A 14604-nucleotide genomic window follows, 5' to 3' on the forward strand; every position below is an offset into this window, starting at 1 on the left:
AACTAGTTGTTTTAATTGACCAGTGAATTCTTTACAAGCATATGAATTATTAGTGTTGTGTTTAAAAGAAATAAAGCAGAGAGAGAATAAGGAGAAAAGTGTAAGATTTGACATATTTTACCATGATTCTTGTTCACTTATCAGACTCTGAGTTCTACCTGATAACGAAACATTTTTTTTTCCTCATAATGCTCCTTTGCCCTTATCCTCCCTGACCTCAACTCAGGTACAGAGCTCTTTAGGCAGTAATTTACCTACTTTTTCTTCCTTTTTTTCTTTTTATACCTCCATGTTATAATAATTTCTGATCAAATCCTTCCCATGGGCTTCTTTATTTTTGATCTAGATGCCCCTCTATGGTTCTCTAAATAATATTTTGAAAGGGAGCAGCAGCCTTGATTTCCACCATGGTTAGCTACCTGGGAATTACATACTGCACTATACATCAAGTTAAAAAAATAAGGAAAATCAAAACCAAATCTCAAGACAGCAGACATTACTGAAATCTACAGAAGTCCTGGGAGACAAACTGGGCCTAACTTTTACTATACATGATGCAGTGGTCAAGTTTCAATTCAAATTGAAGCACAAAGCAGGACAACTATAATTTCGACCCCAACACGTACTTTTATTTGAAAAATCTAGGTAGTCAAAGCAGAAATTTTGTTTGTTTACATCAACTAAATAATTCATTATTTATGGATATTCCTCTGTGTGTGTGTGTGTGTGTGTGAGAGAGTGTGTGTGTAGGTACGTAGGTACATCTGGCCTACTGTGGAAACTAATAGAACAATTGCATTAGGTAAAAAACAGAATATTTGCATTTCTTTTTGATGCTGAACTTCACTAATTTCACACTAATAAACACACTGAATGGCTACAAATATAACCTATAAGACTTTTATTAGTGAAAACAGCATTAAAATTACTGAATATCAACTCCAGAATTTTACCACAATGGTTCAGTTTACACGGAACAATGATGGAAATATACATTGCAATTCTTAGTAGGGAGAACAGAGCCTACTGTGATTTTCAAAGGCTTCCATGAGCAGTGTCCACTGCACAACACGGCTTCCTCAGGCTGTTAACCAGCAGCAATGACATGATCTAGTATTTGTGATGTGCCAACTAAGAGAAATCTATTGTTCAGGAACTTTAGAAGACTATTTCCTTCCAATGGCTAATTTGAAATTTATATTGTATACTCTTTCATTACATATTCATATCATCTCTCTGAAGGCCTTATTCATGAGCTTTTTAAGTTAAACAAGTAATTTCTCATTTTTGATGTATTATCGAAAGCACCAGGATTTCTATTTAACCAGCATCTACGAAAGCAAACTAAGGTGGAAGGCTGAGTAATTCTTTGCTGGCCCTGGGTTCCATAGTCAGTGGATCTGGTAATCATGATTTAATAAAAAAATTTGAATCATTTTATTCTCAATAGCAATTATTTGGCTCAAAGTATTCAAGTAGTTGTCCCAGAACCCCTCTTCATTTTCCCTCTGTAGACATAGGAACAACAGGTGAAAAGTAATCTTTAAAAATTAAAATGTCATAGTATTTCATATAAGATAGAGAACACAGTTTGCTTTCCTTGATTTCCCCTTCTAAAATGGAATGTTATCAATCAGTGGAAATTAAAACAAAATGAAATTCAAAATTAGATTAAGGGCAGTTTTGTACAAAATAAGTTATTAACATCCATTGAGGGGGCTGGCCCCATGGCCAAGTGGTTAGGTTTGCTCGCTCTGCTTTGGTGGCCCAGAGTTTGCTGGTTCCGATGCTGGGAACAGACCTAACACCGCTCATCAAGACATGCTGAGGTGGTATACCACGTGGAAGAACTACAAGGACCTACAACTAGGATGTACTGGGGGACTTTGAAGAGAAAAAGAAAGAGGAAGATTGGCAATAGATATTAGCTCAGGGCCAGTCTTTCAAAAAAAAGAAAAGCAATGAGAAGCCATCAGAGGAGTAACTGGGATTGTTCTAAAAAAAATCAAATAACCACCTATTTGCTTTTAATTTAACAAAGGAAAGAGTCCCCAAGAAATCTAAAATTGAGGGTTAAGAATTATCAGGTGAACTAAATATATGTCACCAGTTAGTTCCGGTAAGTGAAACCACAAACAAGATATTTTAGTTCAGTCCATCTTACCATGGTGACTAATTGAATGAGCGCTGGAAATGAAGCCAAACCTTCATTTGATGCACTTGTCTACATAACTGAGTGGCTGGGACCCAAAGCCCTGTGCTCAGTACTCATAACCAATTAAAATAAGTCACATAATCATGTGATGTATATCCTGTGATACACAAAACATTTAGTCCAAAAGTACACGTATGTGCCATCTATATTGTTCACACCTTCAGCATAGTTAGGTATAGACATAAGACCACAACAATCTTAATTTATATTCTCCATTTCCCTCTCTCTTTAAATCCCTTCCCATAAGGAAACATACCTTAAATCTACTTTATTGGTTGATACACTCTGTATATAATCTTTACTGCCCTCATATTAACCAAAATGCAATTGGTTCACTTTTCTCAACCATAACAACTCTGGTATAGTTATGGATTGATGATTTTGGTCATCTTTGGAGGAACCAATTAAAAATCACAATCTACTCCATAACCAGTCAAGCTGGCCATAGATTATAGAGGTCCTGAAGTTTTTCTAGAAATAATTGAATAGATAGTTAAGACTGAATATTAATATTTCCTTATCTGCAGTTATGTCAGATTCCAACTGATGAACAGGAATCGGCAAGAATCCAAGCATGTTGACCTTGGCACTGTCTAACTCTTCTCCAAAGAGGCTGCCAGTGGAAAGGAACACAGATTGCAAAGATGTTTGAAAACAAAGCACCTCTGAACATAGATTTAGCAATTAAGTTGAACACAAACAGTATTCTAGAGCTCTTGTCTTACCCTAAAATCTAGGTGAAAAGATGTTTGGTTACCACTTTATTTCTTCTGAAAAATAATGGAAAGATAAATATATTTAACAAACTGTGGCTTCAGAAATACCATTGTAGCAAACAATTTTATTAATCCTTTCATAAAAATGGCATTTAATAAATTCTCTCTAATACCTTGATGTTATTAAAAGCAAACAAAAGTCATTAAAACAGTTCCTGTGAGTTACATTAGCTCTTATAGCTTTACTTGATTTTTGTCTTATAAACTAACCTAAGACTAATAATCAAATCAGGGTAAAAACAATACAATGTGTTTTCTTTACTTTATTTCAAAATACTGACTATAAATACATTCTTAATGTATTTCTCCCCAGCTCTTTGGATGCGACAATATCAACAACAACAAGAAAAACCTCACTGTGCTCATTTCATACAATGTCAATGTAGAAGTCATGCAAAATAGATTATAGATCAATATTAACGCCATACATTTCTGGATGTTTTCTTTCTGCAATACCTGTTGATGTTACTCATGAGGCCATGCCCTGTATAATTTATGCATCCTTACGGCTTAAAGAAATTAAATGTTTTAAAAAAGCAACAAAAGAAAGCTGGTCTTAAATGATTTTCTAATTAATATTTTTATTCAGTTTATTATTCAGAATGGAAAACTAAATATGGAATATAAATTGCTGTATAGATTTGAATCACTGTATTTTAATAGCTGCTTTCTCATAAAATTACACAAAGATTTACTTTTAAAGAATTGAATCATCTTTATTGATTTCATAAAAAAATAATTTAAAACTTGATTTATATTACATGGACATAATATATTATCTCAACCCTTTCACTGATTTTGTATAATCTAATTTTCTTTGCAACCATTCTAACAGAGTCCAAGCACATGATACAATGCCAAGAAGCCCATGATGTGTCAGACCACATTACAAGTGAGCAGTTCTTGGATTTTTCTAGATCTGAATCAAATTCTACCAAAAATGCTGTACTTACATATATATATATATATATATATATATATATATATATATCTCATTCCTCAAGGGGTTAAACTAACATCAAGGTTATACCTGAAGCCAACAAAATGTAGATACAGTATTTTAACTGCGCTTGTACTCAACTCATAACTTATGCCTAACTATATTATCATAAAATGTACAAGTCGAACTAACGAGAGACAGGTGCAAAATAGTATACACTGTATAATGTAGGCACAATGACTTTAGTTAAGGAAAATATATCAGCCTTAGCCAAGGATTTGTTACTGTCATTCACTTACAATTAGAACCTCCAAATAACCACATACATTTACTTAAAAAAAATAGTTGAACATTTATAACTTTCAGCAGAAGCCTATGAGATAGCCACTATGCTACAGCAAGATTTGAGATGGTGGTAGGTACTCTTGCCATTGACAACTCTGCAGAAACCTTGAAACAGCTTCAAAGCATCACCACACTGAATAAAAGGCATCCCAATGACCTATTATCCCCCCATCATGGACGGAGCTTTCCGGTTCATCCCATAAGTGTCCACTTAAGATTCCTCAATCCATACTTTATTGACAGGATAAACTAAAACACTTTCTTTGAAGCCTTTGCATCTTTATCCTGCCAGTATGCACTAGGAGCCCTTTAATCCATGAATACATGCCAGCACGGTAATGGCATATTAAAAGTCCTTATGAAATTGTAGATGAAAAGTTGTTGGGCACACATCTTCATGTCTTTTCTTTCAAGATCAGAAAGCAAGTATTTATTTGTATTTTTTAATATTCATATAAAGTTTTCACAGACATTGTCAAGAAAATTAAAATTACACATTAAAGTTTTAAGAGCACCAGCACATACATATGGAGACAATTTTTTTTGCCATTAAAAACAAATCTCCAAATTATCTATATGTATGCATATACACCCAAACACATCCACACACCCACCCACCCACACACACACACCTCCAAGAATGCCAAGTTGTTTTTTATCTTGGAACAAACATAGAAAGCCCTGAAATTAGTAATTAATAAAGGGATTGCTGTTACAACTTTAACCATCATATCATTTTTGGAAGCTGCACCAAAACGTCTGCCATTTGAAATTCATGAGGAATGTTTATGTTTACCTTCTGGGTCATCTTACTGATTAATACAGTAATTATAGTAGAGGGAGCACAAAAAATATACATATGCAGGCAGGCCAAGAAGGCAATGTGTTTCGGGATGTCATTCCACGAATTGGGAACTCCTAAAAGTCTTCAAATATCTCCCATTATCAAGGCCTTCCTTCCTGTGACCAATTTGGGCTAGCAGTTAACAGCACAACCAAACACAGTGGCATATCCAGTTGTAGTTGCAGACTGAACTCATCTGAGACCAATGAAAGCATTTTACAGTGTGGCTTCGACAGCCGAGATTACCATGATGTTTACTGTTCTACTTGATTATCCGACAGTAGTCAGAATGATGAAAGAACAGGATACCGATGCAGACGAGATATAACTATTAACCTTACTCACTAACTTTTTAAGTATTTGTAGTGAAAACTATTTGAATTAAGCTCATAGAATCCTGAAAAGCAAGACAACTGATGTCAAATAACAACTGCCCCAGACACAATACTATAAAACTAAGGAACCTATTTTAAAATGCACAGCTGGTAACAAATCTGAATATGCTAAATTCTCAAGAATAGCACAGAACTGGTTTTTTTGTATTTTTGTCTCTTTTTTGGTTTTTTTGTTTGTTTTATTTTTAAATTATACCTAATCACAATGTCCAGAATATTTCTGTACACATAAGCTTCGGTTTCATTTTGGTATACTTTTTCTGTCTAAATTTATACTTATTGATAAATTCCCTGTGATCAGGAAAACAATTCAGGCATCTTAAATACATATTAAGGAGTACATATTTTCCTATTTAGTATACAAAGAACTTCATAAATATGAATTATGTTACAAAAATAGCTTTGGGTGCGCTCACACGGTAAGCACTTTGCTAATTTTGGACAACCTTTAAGGATTGTGGGTATTTCACGTAACTGAGAACAAACTCTAATGTTAGTTTAATTTGAGCCATGTTTAATTCTGATAGACATCACGTATTTCTTCAGATCACCACAAACGCTATGTAACTCACATTGATTTTTTTTTCTCTTTTAGGTTTTATGTATAGACAGGTAATGCTTAAAGTGTTCAAATTTATTTTATAGTTATGTAATGCATGGTATATTTTAAACAAATATTTGCACAATTTAACATTATAAATCCAGTGGTTTCAAGATGCAGGCCATAAAGGTTACCGATTTACAAATACTATCGAATGTTCTCTCTTTGCATGCTTTTTTTTTTTTTTACTTTTCAGATAATCTTTACACAGAGTTGTTACAATGCCACAAATCAAAAGGATTATTCCAGTTCCACCAACTTAATCTACGTGCAAGGTGAAGGACCCAGCTAGGTACAAACACTGGTACCAGTTTTCTTGAGTTTGCTTTACAAAGCACAAAGAGACGAAGGTTTTGCATTGGGGTACAAAACAGATTTGCCTCTTGAGGTTAAATTCAGTGTATTATGTATATAAAGCATCCCTTTGGCAATAGAGTTTGCAGTATCCCCACAGGACTCCACAGTATAGGTTTTATGTAGTAAAATCTATTAAGGAAATTCTCTTCTACTGGACACATCTTTGCAGCTACAGTTAATGAGACACCCTTGGAAACACCTGCCTCTATGCCTATTGATAATATAGTATTTGGAAGTTAGAAGTCAACAAAAGGCACTTTCATCATTAAATAAATGTCCTCTGTATGAAGTAAGATTGCATGACCTAGATCTTGTTCAAAGCTGTCTGCTCCTCAAGGACCTGTAGGTAGTCGGGGGAACTCTGGAGTTTTGCCTTCAGTTCAAAATACTCACTGCTCTTCCTTTGCTCCACAACAATTTTACTGTGGTTGCCGCCTATCAGCGACTTCTTGTTTTTTTTGTCTTGTTGTTTTTCTGGATAGCGGATCTCAAAGCCACTGACACCTATGCTATTGTACTCCTTTTTGCTTTCAAGAAAATTCTGAATAAACACATTGGAATCCCTGCTTGGGAATAATTCATCCAACTCATCAATTGTGCTCAGTCTCTTCCTGGTATCCACATGTAATAAATCTTTCTCCTTGTCGGTAACATTTCTCATAATGACTTTCTGTCCCGGAGGATCTGAAAACATGAATCCGGTTTCTGACTCTTTCAAGCCACAGGTGTGGCTCTTGCTCATCTGTTCAATGGTTTGTGGAATGAAAGCTTCTGTGCTCAGTCCATCTTTTTTATTGGTTTTGTGGTCATGCTTCCTCAGCTGCAGCTGCATGGAGCCACACTCTGGATTCCCCAGGCCTTCATGCTTCACCGTGGGTTTCTTGTTCCGTCGGAGCACAAAAACAAGAAGGCAAAAAGCAACAAACACAGTTAAAATGAGGACCACTAAGATACTTAAGATTAAAATAGACAGAGGCACTGGGCCACCAGGAGGACTTCGAATGGGACCCAGCGGGGTGGTGAACGTAATGGCAGGTGCAGGGCTCGTGAATGGTGCAGATGGCTTGTTTAAGAGTTTGGGACATAAGATTTCATTTTTGAGGGACTTCAGTTCAATGTTGGCAAACTGAACAGGCGTCTCACATTTTAGCTCTTTCACAACAATCCCGTCGTTCAACTTCTCCAGCCACAGCTTTAATGCCACCAAGTCACAAGTGCAGTCCCACGGATTGCCCTCCAAGTCAATCTGTGTAAGAGACTGCAGCTGATCAAGGACCCCGCTGACAGGTAGGTACATGAATTTGTTGTTCCTCAGGTTCAGTCTAGCAAGGGGTGCTCCAGAAAAAATATAAACAGGCAGGCTCTTTAAGAGATTATTGTTTAAGTACAGTAACTGTAAATTTGGCATCGAGTCAAAGGTGCCTGCTAAGATTTCCTTGATCAAATTGTATTCCAAATACAGATACTGCAGGTTATGAAGGCCAGAAAATATTTCTGGATAGAGTCTTTCGATCTGATTGCCATTGAGATACAGCCTGCGTAAATTCGTGAGATTGTGGAACACGTCTCCCTTGATCGCTGTAATCTGATTGCTGCCTAAATGGAGCAAATCGAGTCCTTCAAACTCAGTGAAGTCTGCGATGTCCACATCTTTGATGCTATTGCCATTGACGTGCAACTTCTTGGCATTTAAAGGTTTCGGCATCAGTTCAGACATGGACTGTATATTTTTCTCTTGGCAGTTGACACTCAGTCCCAAATCTGAAGGATGTGTTTTGCAAAAGCAAGGTGCTGGGCAAGGTGTAAGAGGAGGCACCCTCGTTTGGTAAGACACAATCTGACTGAGATTTCGGTTGGAGAGGGCTTTGCCTGCCACAATTCCAGAGATCTTGGAAGGATTTGTCGTTTTCGGTGGTTTGGTCACTAATCTGTGTAAGGATGTTTGGGTAGTGTGACCATTGGGAGTGGTATAGCCATTTTCCAGCTGAGATGGAGGCAGGATTCGGACATCAAAATCACTGCCCGTGCCCATGGGGCATAATTCTTGTTTGTTGGTTTCTTTTAAAAGCCTTCCATATAAGTCACTGGGAGTTTCACAGATAGCTTCTCCTATGTAAATGTTATATGGCATATTCTCCAGCCAAGCTTTTAAAGGCAACAAATCACAGCTACAGTTCCATGGGTTATCTTCCAGCTGCAACTCGACAACACGTCCTATGTGTTCCAGAACTCCGATATAGGGGAGCTTCTGGATTCTGTTCCCTCGTATATCCAGATGGGTCAAAGATGCGAATCGGAAAATATTATCAGGAAGGAATGAAATCAGATTGTCATTAAGAATGAGAACTTTCAGTTTGTGGAGCTTATTGAAGGCTCCTCGTTCAATATACTTGATTAAATTGTAGTCAGCCTGGAGATACTCCAAGTTCTCTATGCCAAGGAAAGTGTCAGCTCGGAGAATCTTTAATTCATTGTTGTTCAAGTGCAACTGCTTTAACGCACTGAGCCCAAGAAAGGCTCCTCCCTCAATGTTCTGCAGTTTATTATTTCCCAGCTGCAGGGATACTGCGTGTGAAAAATTCAAGAATGTATTTGGATAGAGGATATTTAAAAAATTGTTTTGGAAATTGAGGTGATAAAAATTAGACCAAGGTGGTTTAAGCTGATTTGGTCTGTAGACTGAAACCTTCTCACAGTTGACATAGAGCACATTCTCAACCGACACGCAGGAGCACACATTGCAAATTTCCACCGTTATGTCAGAATCTGCATTTGTCGAAGAAATCAGGGCTGACAAAATCAGAAAGAGCCAAAGAAACATCTTCTTGCACTCAGCAAACAACTTTATGCTTCTGAATAAAGAGAAATAATCTAAAAAATAAAAAGAAAACATTTTTTCAATGATCATGACTTGAAAAATTATTTCTGTTTACATCATACCATAGCAAACACATGGCTGTAATTATTAAGCTTCGTATTTTTAAGGCATTGAAAACTCCAGGCATTCTCACTCAGTTGAACAATAACCACCAAAAATGTCATACACTTTCTTTCCATACCTGTAGTTTATACAAAATTTACATGTGCAGAGCACATGACAAACAACAGGGAAAAAGACTGGAGATCATGCTTAAACCTTAACAATCTGAAAATATTTTCTCCACATGGACCACCAAACTCCATCCTTGAACACAAACCTTAAGCTTCCTATTTGCAGCTCTAATGACTGATCCCAGAGCATCCTGCACGCCACTAAGCTAGCACCACAAGGCATTTCTATTTGTAGACGTCTACTCTTTAGGCTTCAGCTTGATAAGAGGCCCAGCAGAGCCCTGAGTTCGGTGGAGGATGGCAAAGGGAGGACTGGGTTGTTTTAAAGAGGACAGTCAAAAGACCGAGGTGGAGGAGTCCTGGGAAGAGATCTGCCTGAGTTTCAGCCCACAGGTAAGCACATTGCCATGAATCAGTTCACTCCTGTACACTGATGCCTTAAAAAGCACAGATGACACTGTGAGGTTCCAAAAAAATAACCCAGTAGGGGATGGCCAAATTTTATTTTCAGGTAAACAAACGGTATCTAGTTTCCTGTCAGTCATATCCCCAAAAGGGAAAAAGCCTTTTGTCTTTGGGTCCCTGAAAGCAGGAGAGAAACCTGCTTGCTCCTGCATTGCCTAGCTGATGTCCAGACAGCTTTCTCACTCCCAAGAAATGGTTCTGCCTGCCTTGCCCTCTCCCACTCCTTTGTGTGCCCCTTTGAATCCAGGTCCGACTGACACTTGGCTCAATTGCTTATCTCCTTCACTTTGACCACAGACTGCCACTGCTGAGGAAGAGGAGTTCACACACGACAATCCTTGAGTGGCTTTATCTGCAGTGCCAGATGATACATTTAGTACAACAAACGTTTGAAAATGTTTGACTTAAGATCATCAGTTCCCAAACATCCCCTTCTCAATATTATCACCTCATGTCTCTTGTCTATAAACAAATCGAGAATCACTTAGTAGAGTTTAATGCTTAGCAAATTAACCCACTGTAGCCAATTCCTTAAATACTGCATGCATACACAACTGTATGCAATGCTTCATGGAAAAGATTAAAAGGAACCATAAGCACTGTGCATTTTGTTGATGCGGTTCTAGCCATGTGAGTCTTTTCCACCTTGAATGCGAAGCTGGCTGCAATTTCAATATGGTTACCACCAAATATTAATTAAATAAATAAATTACCCAGGAACACACAATGAGGGAATGATACAAAGAAAGAAGTGTCACACAGAAACTCCTTTGTTTATTTTGCCCAGGAGGAATCAGCTAGTGGTAAAACCAAACATGTCTCAAGGTAGACAATCCATTAGCCACGACCCAGGAAGATGTGCATTTTAAGTAGTTTGTTTCAGCATACAGCCAGCACTGCCAAGATGCTCCTTGGCTGCCATATAAACGTGCGTTTCCCCTATTCACTGTAATAGCTTGATTGGCAGTGCAAAAAGAAGTCATAATTCTTAAGTATGACATCATCCAAAACAACTTTCATTGTAAAATCAAAAATTGACTTGATTTTTTTGCCTTCTATAGATGTGGCCTTCAACAGTTACTCTGGTTCAGTTGAATTTCTTGTTACTACCCCCTACCCTCCCAAAAAGAAACCAAAAAGCAACCAAACTAAAAGAACAAAGCAAAAGACAAAAGCCCGAATAACCTGGATTCAGTACAAAAACAAGAACAAGAAGCATCAACAGATCTGAAATTGCATAACGAGCTGCCCTCCTCCTCATAATTTCTACTCGAAGTAGCACTGGGGAAAAGGCGCAGGGACCAGCTAGGAAGTTCCCAAAGGCAGCTCGCGTGAAACAGAGGAAGCCGAAGACAGCTGGAGGCTCAGGCAAGGGAGAGGGGGAGTCCAGTCGAACCGCCAAGGAGAAAAGGGAAGAGGGACTGAAACGGCAAGAGACCACGGAGAAGTGGAGAAAGGAAGAAAAAGAACTAGGAGACGAGAACCGGAAAGAGGAGAAAGGGGCACTGAACATAAGCGAAAGAAACTTCACATTCACATGGTACCAAGAAAACATGCACAATTTAAAATCAGAGAAAAAAAAAGGTAAAAAAATAAAAGCCCACAAAGTATGAGTTGGGTACCAGAAGCCATCTCTCCGGCTGACAAGAGCGGCCGGTTTCCCTATCTGCCTCTCCGTCTCTCTCTCTCTCTGTGCCCCTCAACACTCTAGGCTCCCACCGCCGGTCACGACCGCACAAACGTAGCCTTACCACAAATCGGGCATCCACCAGAGTGCCGCGCCTGTCGCTCCGCGCCCGTGAGGAGGGAACTGGCCTGCGGGAGGCCGACGACTGGGGAAGGTGGGCCAAGGTGGCTCCCCTGGAGCTGGCAGGAGAAATCTCCGTCGGCCCGCTTGGGGCGGGGGTGGGGGACTCCGCGGAGAGACTCAGTCACTGCCAACCCCTGTGCGCTACCTCGGGCCGGCAGCGACGCGGCTGGAGGGGCCGCTGGCGATGGCGAGTACTGCAATGTTTTGCCGCATCCCAATGCCTGGAGCGGGCACGCAGGCCCCTCCTCGGTCCCGGGCCCAAGCAGCGGCCTCGTGGGCAGGGCAGCGGAGGCGGGGACCGCTTGAGACGTCGCGGGGGCCTGATTCAGCCCCGCTGCGCACACATTTCTCCGCGCGCTCTCGTCCCACAAGGGGCAGCTGCTGGAGTTTCCATCGGCCTCTCTAGACCAGGGCATGCGGTGTTTGAGGGAGAAGAAATGGCCAGCTCAAGCCATGAGGGCGATGGCCACTGGGGAGTCCCTGGTCCGCTTGTCACAGGCAGAGTGACCCCGTGGCTCTGTGGCCAAGAGCGGCGGCCCCGGTTCCCCCTTGCCGAGCCCCCCTCCCCTGGCCAGCCACATAATGCTGCTCTCACCAAGCCAGAAACCAGCTCAACATTTGGGCATCTTGCAAAGTCGCGCTGCCAGCGATTGCCAGGCTTTGCAGGGCTTTTAGAGTTACCCACCGGCTTCTCTTGTATTCCCTGTCTTGCTGGGTGCCAGCAATCTCCGACCAGCTCGCGGGCCACTGCTGGGAGCCCCAGATCCACGTCCGCCTAGAGTGCCTGCGACGGGGGCGCAGAAAACAAAGCCCAGCCCAGCGCAGCGGCCCTAATAGCCCAAGCCCAAGCCGCCCTAGAGCAGGACACTTTCCCCGCCGCCTTGGCCGCGCGGGGTGCAGCGATGCTAAGGATACCAGACTCTTTCCGTCCTCAGGGACTTGCCGCGCCGTGGGCATGCAAGCGGAGGGTGGGGGGCTGGAGGGGTAACCACTACGGCCGCTTTGGCCCCTCAGTCGGCCCCAAAGCAACACGACCAAAACTAAAAATAATAAGCTACCTACCCTCCTCCGCGCGCACGCGCGCGCGCACACAGACACACACGCGCGCGCGCTGCTAAACCGAGCGGGGAAAAGGCAGCGCGTGTCAGTGCAGTTCGCACAGCCCCCGCTGGAGATTCACCCACCTCTGGAGCCAGCGGCTCTCGCAGGGTACGCCGCGCCGCGCCGCGCTGCGATCCGCGCTGCAGTTTCCGCGATGGTCTCTACGTGATTCGGCTCGAGCTCCTCCGCGCCCGCTCGCCTGTCAGACCCACCGAGCAGCCCTCGCAGGCGGGCAGCGGCGTGCGCGCGCACTCGGCCAGACACCGCGCGTGCACCCAGCCCCTCGCACACGGGCTGCACCTTTACATACACGCGGCGAATCCCCGCCCCCGCCCCCGCCCTCCGTCCCCCCCCCCCGCAGACTCGCAGCTCCCCCACTCAACCATCTCGACCCCCGCGCATTCCTGAGGCCTCCCCGTCCCCCACCAAGACACCCCCACTTGATTCCTCTTTTACCCACACTCCGGGAAAGACAGCGCACTTTCCTCCCGGCATCTGCCTCCTCTTTCTTGCCTAAAACACCCCCTAGGTAGGAGCGACCCCTTTCCTCAAGCATAGAGACCCCAGTCCCCCAACATGGGCGCGACAGCCTCCATTCCCCCCACCACTTACACGCACACTCGAGTCCTTTCTCCTCCCCCAGTTCCCTAAGAACGAAGGCACGCGCATACACACACACACACACACACTACCGGGGCGTTCCTTTGAGAGAGCAACCAAGAACCCAGGGAAAGCCAAAGAAACGCGGAAGAGCCTGGGGGGAGGGGGATCGAGGGAGGTAGAGAGGGGCGTCGAGTCTACGCGGAATTGAATAATTCCAGAATCAAGGGGGGGTGAGTCAACAACAATGACATTCAAAGGCAACAATCGAACTTGGGCTTTGTATCACGAGTACGGTACCTTTGGCTCACTGTCACCCCGCAGAACAGAGGGCTCCAGGAATACTTCGGTAGCGGGCGATCCTGGATGGAGCTTTCTTGGGACCAGTTTCTTGGGATCCAGCAGTATTCGCACTCCCCCTACCTGTCTGCTCAAAAGGGGCTGGGGGCTTTAAGACAAAAGTGTGAAGCTTTAGCCCAAAGTGAGACCCTTTAGTGGGTTTAGGAGGAGACAGGTTAATTCATCGCACTTTAGATCTCTGGGAGCCTTCGGTGCAGAATGAGTTAAGCAGGGTGATTAAGGAGCTGGGGGTGGGGAAAAGGGATAGGGATAGAGGAAAGAGAGGTGTGGGACTGAGAGAGATGCCGCACTTGCGACCGAAAGAAGAAAAAAAACCCTCTGATTTGGCTACTGAGCATGCCCAGTTCCCAGCTCAAGCCCTATAAGGGAGGCATTGTGTGCATTGCACTTTTCCGGGCTTTGGTGGTGACCAGGAGGGGACTTTAGTTGGGGAGGGTGGTGGTGAATGGGAGACATTAGGGAAGTGGGATAAGGTTTGGAGCTTTGGGGCTGTGCAGAAGGGTCTGTGAAGAAGGAACGGGAAGAGACCCACGGGGTACCTCAAGGAGATAAAGGAGACAAAATGGACTAAAGAAAAGTCATTTCAGTAGCCCCCTCATTGTTGTGTCTATACCAAAGAGGCTTTAGCAGTTGAATCTCAAATATTCCGAGGCTGCAAATCCAGTGTGTGGATTATCTAGGCTCTTTTCTTCTACCCATTTGTTAGTGCTTCCACAAGAGGGTAGGAATATCTTCAGGAAGGGC

The 14604-nt window shown here is 42.3% G+C and overlaps 1 protein-coding gene across 5 annotated transcripts; it reads right to left on the bottom strand.

Annotated features, from left to right (window-relative positions):
• Positions 1 to 886: 886 nt before the first annotated feature.
• SLITRK4 (SLIT and NTRK like family member 4) lies at positions 887 to 14164 on the bottom strand. 5 transcript variants are annotated; one of them, XM_070502582.1, is made up of 4 exons: positions 13801 to 14164; positions 12485 to 13099; positions 11741 to 12201; positions 887 to 9344 (listed from the first exon to the last, which is right to left on the bottom strand). In XM_070502582.1, the coding sequence occupies exons 2-4, from the start codon at positions 12754 to 12756 to the stop codon at positions 6778 to 6780; spliced, it is 3300 nt and encodes a 1099-aa protein (XP_070358683.1). In that variant the 5' UTR covers positions 12757 to 13099; positions 13801 to 14164; the 3' UTR covers positions 887 to 6777. The 5 variants fall into 5 exon arrangements, with proteins under 5 accessions (XP_070358683.1, XP_044620007.2, XP_070358684.1 ...); XM_044764072.2 differs by lacking the exon at positions 13801 to 14164 and adding an exon at positions 13513 to 13557; XM_070502583.1 differs by lacking the exons at positions 11741 to 12201; positions 12485 to 13099.
• Between the last annotated feature and the right edge of the window lie 440 nt (positions 14165 to 14604).

The sequence above is a fragment of the Equus asinus genome, chromosome X, assembly GCF_041296235.1.
Source record: "Equus asinus isolate D_3611 breed Donkey chromosome X, EquAss-T2T_v2, whole genome shotgun sequence".
In the NCBI taxonomy this organism is placed as follows: domain Eukaryota; kingdom Metazoa; phylum Chordata; class Mammalia; order Perissodactyla; family Equidae; genus Equus; species Equus asinus.

What these genes read in the sequence shown, in the direction of transcription:
- SLITRK4 (XM_070502582.1), bottom strand. Translation starts at nt 12,756, where the DNA reads ATGCCCACGGCGCGGCAAGTCCCTGAGGACGGAAAGAGTCTGGTATCC. An exon ending in AGGGAATACAAGAGAAGCCG is followed by an intron (nt 12,202 to 12,484) that starts GTGGGTAACTCT and finishes GCCCTGGTCTAG; the next exon opens with AGAGGCCGATGGAAACTCCA. An exon ending in TGGTGGATGCCCGATTTGTG is followed by an intron (nt 9,345 to 11,740) that starts GTAAGGCTACGT and finishes TTTATTTTTTAG; the next exon opens with ATTATTTCTCTTTATTCAGA.